The sequence below is a fragment of the Spinacia oleracea genome, chromosome 1 (genome assembly GCF_020520425.1).
Source record: "Spinacia oleracea cultivar Varoflay chromosome 1, BTI_SOV_V1, whole genome shotgun sequence".
Classification (NCBI taxonomy): domain Eukaryota; kingdom Viridiplantae; phylum Streptophyta; class Magnoliopsida; order Caryophyllales; family Amaranthaceae; genus Spinacia; species Spinacia oleracea.
Window position 1 is genome coordinate 9,548,027 of NC_079487.1, and position 10,906 is coordinate 9,558,932.

Here is a 10,906-nt window from a genome sequence, read left to right on the forward strand (position 1 = left end):
CCATCCGTCCCGCGCGCCCCAGCGCGCTGCTGAGCATGCCCCTCGCCCGCGCGCACGCACGTCGAGTGTGTGTGTGTGTTGTTCGTTCGTTCGTTCAATTCTTTTCGCCCAATCACATTAATTCGTGGTTGTTCCGTGCTATAGGCCGGATTGGTATAATTCTCTTCTTCCTTACCTATTCTATTTAAATTTCGTATTTTAAATTATTATATTAATATTGTTTTGAGTAATTAAAATGCTGGGAACCGGTTATGAATACCGTGGTTTGAGGATTTGCGTGTTGTGATTCATTAGGTTTGTTTTAATTATTAAAGGATGAATTTTCAGATTTGTTTATTGAATAAAGCATTGATTTTTATGATGATAAACTAGTGTTATTGGGATTTTCAAGTTAGGGCTTTAACCTAGACCTAATGAGTCAATTGATTAGGATAATTAGGTGATGATTTTAATTATGATAATCAATTATATTTTCAGATTTGAATAAAGGGTTGAAGTGTCGATTTTTATTGATTTTAAAGGCGGAAAAAGTATGTTTTTGTACTAGGGATTGATTTTGCAAATTGAGACGATTTTATTATTGAAAAACGATTGAATTCTAAAGTTTAAAGGAGGTTTTAAATTTTATAAAGTTGCTGGAAATTTAATGAACATGGAAATAATTTAAGTTTCATTATTTTGATGATAGGAGGTGATTTCTAGTTGAGTGCTCGTTATTGCAAAGTGGCCCCTACGCTTAGGTATTCAAGGTACGTACAAGTCTAGGGAGACCACACCTTTTGTCAATGACATTACATGATTGTTGATGATGTGAATTACATTATGTGGAATCATGTTTATTTTGGTGAACGAGCATGTGATTTGTGATGTTGGATTTATTGGATTAATTGTTGAACAAGCATGTTGGAATTATTATGAGTATGGGTTTCATTGTCAATCATGTTGTTCAATATTTATGAATGTATGGTTTATTTCACATGCAAGGGATGAATTATTTATTTGTATGCTATTGTACGGGATGTCTAGCATACTTTGAGCCAATTATTCGTACTTCGTTGTACCTATTTATTTTACCACATGTGAAGGGTTAGCTCACGTAAGCCACCACACATGTAGGGTTCAATTGGGAATATTATGTATGAAATGAATTAGGATTTATCGTGCAAGGGCACAACCCTCATGTTAATGTGCATGATGTGGAGTCTCACCTTGGTGAGGAGGAACATGGCAGTAATATCACAAGTGTCTTGCCTTGTTGATCACAAGTCCTAAAACATTTAAAATAAGATTTTTTTGGTTGTTGTTTATTAATTGTATGTGTGCATGTTGGTGAGTCTTGAGTTCGCCTTTAATAAAATATTAATAAATGAAAAGTGCAACCAGAACAAGCTTCAAAACTCTTGGAACGTATATACCTTGAGTATGAACAATGGGGGGAGTCTTGCCGGAAAGCTCGTACTCCTACTAATGATACAAGACGTTGTTTCATTTATATTATGCGCAGGAATTCCGTCGGTATGGCCCGACACTCGGTATGGCCCGATTTTATTATTATATATTTGGTGTATGGTTGGCTCCCATCACCTTTTCCCTTTGTGGATTATTCTTTTGGCCCGTTCGAAGCTTATTCTAATTAAATTGTGAGTCAAGAGTCGAGTCAAGAGTCGAGTCTTGTATTCATGATTGATTGTTTATTATTATATGGCATTTGCATGTTGATTAGTACTTAGTGAGTGATGCATGTTTTAGTTTCATTCACTCTATGCTTGTAAGTACTCAGCTTTTGCTGACTACGTGCTTTGTGTGTTTTGGTCATGGCCTTTGCCTTAATGACTCTATGATGATCTATCATTTGCACTTGCATTGATGGGGAGTAGAATAAAATAGCAGGTTGGTAGATCGGAATCATGTGGCTTGGGATGATTGAGAGAGTTGCATGTTTTCGTATTTTGAACTATTTAATAATACTTTAATTATGTTTGAAATGTTTGAAACTATTTATGTTTTGGGTTTTGGGCCATTATGGTTCCAAATTGTAGGAGGCCTCAATATTTCATTAATTATGTTTTTAAAAGTTAGTTGACATTTAATTCCGCTGCGTAATTCTGGTAATAGCCTTAACCGTTATCACGGTGGCGGTAATACTTTAGTAATTCCTTTATTTTAAGTTGGAAAATGGTTTTATAAAAGCAAGGAATTATTAGGGTGTTACACCTACTACCTTAGATCCTTAGATTTTTTTAAGTGCTTGATTTGGAAGGCAATTTTTAAACTCAATATTACTTTGGACCTAGTTGATTCTATGTTGGTTCGATTATTTAGTGAACTTAATCTAATCGAGTCAAAGGAAATAACCTATTCATGCAAATTATACATTCATACATTCAAGCATAACATATATCAAAATGCATAAATAAATGGTGAACTAGTATGGCCCAAAACATCTTGTTTTGAAGCATCCAATCTTCATCACCATCTTGTTAGCTTGACATTGTCTTGAATCTTCGTTCAATTGCTAACTTAAAGTTCTAAACTTAGAAATACTTGAAAATAATAAAATTACATCAAAATTTCCATGGTACGCAGACCATATTTAAAACTTTACATTCAAAGATAGAACGGTTCGCAGACCATATTTAACTATCCTAAATGGCCATGCTAGTCACTTGGATTACCTGCATTACATAAAATATACATTCTATGCATTCACCCATTCGTATGCTAAAACGAATGGCCCATATAATTATGCAAGTATTTACGTGAATTAATTAAAATTCACGTTCACATAAACGCATCCTAAAAGATTAATCAATTTTCAAATTATTAATCCTTAGACTTTATTCTAATTAAAATTGAATTTAATTAAAATAATGCGACCTACTAAAATAATTAAAAAATAATTATTTCATTCATTTAGTGGGTCCCACTTAAACCAATAATTATTCCGGATAATTAATTATAAAATATTAAATTAAAACTCGCGGCTCGGCCCAAGTAAATAAAACATTAAATTAAATATCCCGTTAGCCCAAATTAATGCAAACATGTCAAGCCCAACGAAATAAACAAATTTAAGAAAAATGTCCAAGTGCATGCTTGGGCTAGGCTTGCGCCCATCCCATTTCCGCGCTTGTGTGGCCTACGAGGCACACGAGCAATGCTCGCACACCTTGCAGCCTGGCGCGCGCGTCCCCGCAGCTCCATGCTGCCATGCGCGCTTCGTTCGACGCTCGTCGCTGCACGTCGCAAGGATTCGTGCCTTGCTTTGCTCGCAGCCCACGCAAGCCAAGGCGCCTGCCTTGCTCGCCCTTTCCTCGCCAAGCGCGCGCGACACGCAACTCGCTTGCTGCTGCCCGCGTCGCTGCGGCTCGGCACAGGCATGGCAGCCCGCATGGCTCGTCGAGCCACACGTCCAACACACCCTTGTGTTCGTGCCGACGGACCAACTTAATTAAAAAAAAAATTAATTTCACGAACTTTGCATTAATGTTATTTTTCATAAAAAAAAGTTACGATTTTTATTTTCGAAAAACAACGGTTTTTACGATTTAATAAAATTAACGACAATCCAATTTCGTAAAATATTAAATAAAGGCTAACATTATTCAAATTTTAAGAACGAACGAATCAACCAAAAATTTGAACTTTTAAATAATAAAATCCAAAACTTTAAATCGTTCTTTAAACATTTAAATATCAGATTTTAATAATTAGGTTTAAGTGCGATTAAAATTAAAGAAACCATTCAAAACTTTAATCCAATAATTTTTAAAATTAGCCACTGACCCATGAAATTATATTCACTTTCCCAATTAACCGAATTATTAGATCTAAATTATTTAAAAAATCAATTAGGGATCTAATATTTACGAATTGGGGAAAAGCAAAATTAGGGTTTATACTTATCGGAAAAATCTGAAAGTTTTACCATAGATTAAGAATATACACAGAAACATCGTGTCAAAATTTCAAGAAATTACGACTTGTTTAGGTCGACCTTTTAATTGAATTACTTTCTGACACTTTTAATTTTTATTAAAAAATTAACAAAAACGCCCAAAAAACGATACTTCAAGGCCTGTTTTTGCAATTCCTTTCTCATGAGTTGATCTTAGAAAATCATTTTCAATCAGATTAGGGTCAGAAAAGTCGAAAAATCGAATCTTTTTGATTTCAGAACAAGTTACGCAATGAATCCAATAATCCATAAAAAATTCCGAAAAATCAACAAAAATTCTAAAAAATTCAACAGTAGCAAAAACAATTAAATCATGCTAAAACATGCTTTGAATACATAAGGCTCATGATACCACTGTAGGGGAATACAGTTAAACATAATAACATGTGCGGAAACAATCCCCAAAGCCAGGAAACATGTATAAAGCACAGATTAAGCAAACTTACATTCGAAGCGTATTTCCCTAGTAATCTGTCAACGAACACGAACTTAGAACTCCACTTTTCGTTCCTCTACCTGGTTCACCGACACGATCAGATCCGTCTTGATAACCGTAGCTTAGACAATCAATCAAGAGTTTTTGCTTTTGGGAAGAACTCATTTTGGAGGCACAGAGAGAATTAGGGTTTTCTTAGTGTCTAGGGTTGGAGAGTTGATTAGTTGTGTGGAAAACATAAGTGTATAGGTTATTAGAATAACCTAGCAATCAACCGGCCAAGCCAAAAGGCCATGACCGGCCAGCAAGTCAACACGGCAATCGACAAGCAAGCACGCAGCCAGCTGGGCCATGGGCCGCGCGCTGCTGCTGCTGCTGCGTTGTTGCCTTTGGCCTGCGCGCACACGCAGCCGCTTGGCTTTGGGCCAGCGCTGCTGTGCTATGTTGCTGCGCACCATGCGCTCATGGGCCTCGAATGCTTCGTGCATTCGGCTCGTGGGCTGCTCTTCGTATTGCGTCTAAAATTGTCTTTCGATAATTTATTTATCGTGTCGTACTTGACGATCCAACGTCGTACGATACGATTATTCGTTTCGCCTAGCTTACGAATATACGCAACACGATATACGATTCCGATGCATGGTCGTATCGTATAATACGTTTTCCAAAACTAATTCCCGAAAAGCTATTAAATGAATTTCCGATTCATTTAATCCGGTGATCTGTTACGTGCCATTGGTGTGACCTTGTAGGTTCAGTCAAGAGTAATTTGTGAGCTTAATATTCATTAGGACTCACTGATCGGAAGCATTGCTCCAGCTAGCTGTTCCGATCACTTGATCTTACTGAATTAATTGTTCGCAATTAATTTGAAATTTGGTATTAGACTTAATGCACTTTGGGTGAAGGAAATATTTCCTTCAGTATGGGTTACACACGCCATATAAAGGATTGCAATATCACTTACACATAAAATTTCGTGCAAAATTAACATTTTGATATATAAAGTTATAAACCACGCATCACAAAAAATAATATAACTCTATAATTCGCCTTTCTTTTAATATAAACTAGATTAGACCCCTTGCATGCACGGATATCTAAAATTATTATTTGATCATTTTTTGTATAAAATATTTAACTGATATATTTCTCCTCATAAAGAAAATGCATAAGAAATAAATCAGTTACATACTCATTTAATAATCTAATATGCAATTTCTGACCTACTATGTATTACATATTTTATATGGTTAATATGCAAATTTGACCAAATTTTAAGTAACAATAAATTTTTAACTTGATATACCTATTTGACTAAAATATTACCAAAATCATTTAAAGAAAATTATATTTATGTGGTATGTATTAGTTGTCATATTTTAGATTCCAATATTTTTTTTTCATACGTAAACAATTTACAAAATTGGATAGAAAAGAAATAAATAAAGTAGATATATTTTAAGAAAAACGTTTTTGGCGGGAAAATTTTGGACCAAGAAGTGACACGTGTCACTCATGGTGTCTACTTTAGTATAGCTAGTCTTGAGATTATATACAAATTGAAACTATAGATGGAAATATTAAAGAGGCAGATAGTCTTATGATCCAGTTTGTTGAGCATGACCTTCTATTTCTTTGTTGAATAACTTGTTGAACGACCAAAGGCTTTTCTGTGTGTGGATGAAGTTCCGAAAGACTTTGTTTAAGGAGCCAATTCTCATTTTCTTCGACCACTATTTTATTCAAGGTGGAGGCCTGTGAGAGTAGGAAATTTGACGCATCAGGATGACCTTGGCCTGGATGATTTAACTTCATTTGTTGCACCCCTGCCATATTCCTCTCCCGCTCTCTCTCCCTCTCCTTTATCTGCATCCAACATATCAAATTTGTCCATCAATTCGATCAGCATACTCAAATAATAAGTGTTGATAGAATTTATGATAGAATATATTAGAAAGTCAATAATCTTTAGCATTTATTTTGTAATTAAATGTAATAATTCAATTACCGTAATTGTAGCTCAATTACTTGGCTAAGTACATTCTTGTATGTTACACTCTTGTACACTTGTATATATTACAGTTTTGCCATCCTAATTAATGAAAGAATAAACTTCCAATAATATAGAAATAGAAATGGCATCAATTAAGGTGAGGGGAGTTATTCTAGCATAAAGATGTGAATATAGTTTTTATTTTCTTATCAGATATGGAAGAAGAGAGAATCTCCTCCATATATTCATCCAATATATCTCCTGGATATACTCTTTATTTAGGAGCATGATATATTATGCTTATATATATATATAATATTCCAGTACATCGATTTTTTTTTTTTACAATCAGCATTACTATCCAACAGTTCTCCGGAGTTCCAGATTTTCTTAATCACCCAAGAAGCAGAAGCAGGAATAGGCATAGTAAACATATTTCTGGCTTTGATATAGTAAGCATTAACCCACTTTACCCATAAGGCAACAGGTTTGAAAGCAAGAGCCCACAGAAGTTTCAGAATAACTGCCTTATTCCATAAATGGAAGTTCTTCACATTTTGACCACCAGCTACCTTAGGTTTACAAACTGAATCCCAAGCAATTGGGGATTTCTTTGAGGTTTTGGTGTCTCCTGTCCACAGATAGGTTATGCAAATCCTTTCAATCTCCCTTACAACTTTCTTTGGCAGCATGAAAATTTGGCTCCAATATATTTGCAAACTGAACAAAATTACTTTAACAAGCTGAAGTCTATCAGCATAGGAAAGCTTCTTTGACACCCAACTTGTGACTCTGGTATATAATTTATCAATGAGAGACTTACACTGACCAATAGTCAGCTTAGAACTAGCCAAGGGCACCCCTAAGTATCTGAAAGGCAAAGCTCCTTTTGTGATCCCAAGTGCCTCCATAATTGCCTCTTGTTCCCCTTGATGCACACCAGAAAAGTACACCTCTGTCTTATCCATGTTAGATTCCAAACCAGAAGCTTTAGAGAAACAAGTGAAAGCTTGAAAGATTAGTTGCAAAGAAATAAGATCACCTCTAGCAAACAGCAAGAGGTCATCAGCAAACATTAAGTGAGTCAACTGCAATTTTTCACACTTAGGGTGAAAATTAAAATCTGGATTTGACACTAGGGACTTCATACATCTGCTCAGGTACTCCATACAGATGGCAAATAGGAAGGGGGAAAGTGGATCCCCTTGTCTAAGACCCTTCTTAGCAACAAAAGGTGGCATAGGCTTACCATTGACAAGAATGGAGTAGGAAACAGTAGTAACACACCCTTTGATCCAATGAATGAACATTAGAGGGAAACCCAACTCCTGCAGAACCATGAAAAGGAAAGGCCACTCCACTGAGTCATATGCTTTCCTTAAGTCAACTTTAACCATACACCTAGGAGACATATGAGCTCTATTGTATCCCCTAATCAACTCAGTGGCAACAGTAATGTTATCTGAAATACTCATACCAGGTACAAAACCAGCTTGATATTCAGAAACTACCTCAGCAACAACTTTCTGTAATCTGGGAGTGAGAACTTTAAACACTATCTTGTATACAGTAGTGCAACAAGCTATAGGTCTGAAATGAGAGACAGAAGTGGGGGAAGGAATTTTAGGAACCAAAGTTATAGAGGTGCAGTTAAATTTCCCCAACACCCCACCAGCATTAAAGAAATCAAACACAGCAGCATAAACATCCTTTTTCAAAATTGGCCAATTCTTCTTAAAAAGAAAGAATTAAACCCATCAATACCAGGAGCCTTAGAGGAATCAATGCCTGCAATGGCATCATCTATTTCTGTTGTAGTAATAGGTATATACAAGGAAGCTCTTGCCTCAGGAGAGAGAAGAACACCATTTCTAATAGTGGGCAAGTCAAGGCTAGGAAGAGAGACGGCAGCTGAACCCAAAAGTTTCTTGTAAAAAGCTCCAATTTTTGTTTTGATGATTGTTGGATCAGTAATCTCCTTACCATCATCATCTAGCAGCATATGAATCTTGTTTAAACAATGTCTTTACTTCAGTGCAGCATAAAAATAGTGGTGATTAGAGTCACCCACCTTTAACCATTGCACTCTAGATTTCTGTTTAAGGGTTTGCTCCTCAATTCCAAGCCTTTTTTTGAGCTTGCAAACCAAGTCAACGTCAGCAGCTAATAACTGAGGAGAACTGCTTACTCTTAACTGAATTTGCACAGAATCCAACTCTCCCCTGTAATGCTAGATCTTCTCAGCAGCATGAGCAAACTCCTCCTTGTGTATAGTTTTTAGTTTGCCCTTAATCCTTACCAGTTTACACCATATCTGCTCTATAAGCTTACCCCTACCTACCATGTTCCAACTACCAGTCACTATGCCTATAAAAGAAGTGTGATCAACCAAATAGTTTAGAAACCTAAAAGGTCTCCCCCTATGAAGATCACTCTTTACACAGGGGATAACAATAGGAGAGTGATCTGAAATAGAAGGGTTCAAATACTTAGTGGAAATATCAGGAAAAGAATCCATCCACTTCAAATTCCCAAACACCCTATCAATTCTACTCCAAACTCTAGGATCATCAGAGCCTTTACTAGACCAAGAGAAGAACCAGCCAGAACTGTGCAGCTCATGTAAATCACAGTCAGCTACACACTGCAGGAAATCCTTTGTTTCAGAGTCGCTGACAGCATTGCCATTAATTCTATCTCCTGAGTAGAGCACAGAATTAAAATCCCCTGCAACCATCCATGGTTTGAACTGAGAACTCCGACTCAACAAAACCAAATCACTCCATAAACTCTGCCTATGCCCAACTGTGTGAAGACCATATACAGCAGTGAAGAAAGTTTCAAATTTGTGATCCCTAGTAACCACCCAACAATGAATAAACTGCTCAGAAGAAGACACAACTTGGAGATCAACATCAGCAGACTGCCAGCCAATCTAGATTCTCCGCTTAGGAGAATGAGAATAAGAACAAAACCAGGACCAGTGAGCCGCAAACCTCTTCTGAATTTTCTCCTTATTGCCAATTCTAACTCTAGTCTCAATCAAAGAAACTACATTAATGCTTTGTTTATTAAAAATCCTCCTAATCTCTACAGCTTTCTGACGCTCATTGAGACCTCAAATATTCCATGTGCAAATATTCATGGGCATGGAGGATCCTTACCAGAGCCAAAAACACCCCCATCATCATCAGTATGAACTACCTCATCATCATCAGATAAGTCTTACAAAAAGGAGGAGTCCAATCATACACCACCTTCTGTTGAACAACCTTCCCAACATTATCCTCAATCCATACACAATCAGGTAAAGGAATGGTAACATCCATCTCAATCAGTAATCTAGCAAAGGAAATTCTATCCTGTTGAGTGGTACAAGCATCAGCAAAAAGGGGTACACCCAAACTACTTCCAATCCTGCTAAGAGAGTCAGTACTCCAGCAGTTCAGGGGTAAGTTGGGAAACTTCACCCAAATGGGAATTACCCTAAGGCTTTCCTCACAGAAATCAAATGAAGCCTTCCATGGCTTGATAATCATGGGTTTTCCAAAGAAAAGATGTGGCCCATCAGCCAAAACAGCATTCTTATCCTCCACAGATTAAAATTGAATGACAAAATAGCCATCATCATGTAAGAAAATCCTAGGTCTAGCCACATAATTCCACTTCGCAGCTATGTATTTCGACAATGAAGCAATAGTAGGGGAATAACCAATAACATACAACACAATAGCATGACTCCATTTCGCTTTCATAGTCTCAAGTTAGAAGTTTGCAGTTGAACCACCTTCCTACCATTCTGAATTAAGGGGGCAACAAAAGAGAGTGGAGCACCTTTACCTGCAAGTTGAGAACCAGTAACAACTGCAGACCATGAGGTTGCCGGCCTCTCCATGTCCAGCCTTCAATTAACCGGTTCACCCATAGAAGCTCGTCTATACTCCGCAATCACCTCCAATAGTTCTCTCGTAACAGGGCCTGTGCTAGGATGAACAAGCAGTTTTGGATCCATACCATGTGAGGACCTCTCAATAGTTCGCTCCAGAGAAAGAGCCACCCTCCTAATACGCGCCGCCGTAGTCTCATCAAGGTTCTCCATCAAAGCAGCAGCTTGAAATCCAGTAGTAGGGGGAAACCCAGAACTTTGCGTAAGATCCAAGTTTCGAGTACCATCGCCTCTCATGGTTTCGTTTGTTCTATGTTTTTTATCAGTAGAAGATTGCGCATCTCCCTGAGTAGTTTTATTCGAGTGCGATTTCCTCCTTCCCCCCATTAATGGCAGTCGGTGCACGATAGCTAAACACCCTTAACGTTGTAGACACCTACTTTTGTCCCCATTCCCGAAAGGGAAGGTTCGATGATGAGAACATAAATCTCCACTTGGCAACACATCTCCTGTAAAATAACGAATCTCGATCACCCTTTTCATTTCACCCGAACCTGCTATTTATAGAAACCTGCTAAAAATAGTAACTGCCATAATAGGTAGTTGTTAAAAGTGGCAAGTCATAAAAGA

At 37.2% G+C, this 10,906-nt stretch overlaps 1 protein-coding gene across 1 annotated transcript; it reads right to left on the reverse strand.

Annotated features, from left to right (window-relative positions):
* Positions 1-6,177: 6,177 nt before the first annotated feature.
* Positions 6,178-10,663, reverse strand: LOC110787845 (uncharacterized). The gene is made up of 8 exons (XM_056831555.1): positions 10,312-10,663; positions 10,178-10,230; positions 9,648-9,980; positions 8,690-9,325; positions 8,462-8,584; positions 8,237-8,398; positions 6,737-8,123; positions 6,178-6,263 (listed from the first exon to the last, which is right to left on the reverse strand). Exons 1-8 carry the CDS (start codon positions 10,661-10,663, stop codon positions 6,178-6,180), a joined length of 3,132 nt encoding a protein of 1,043 aa, XP_056687533.1.
* Positions 10,664-10,906: the final 243 nt, after the last annotated feature.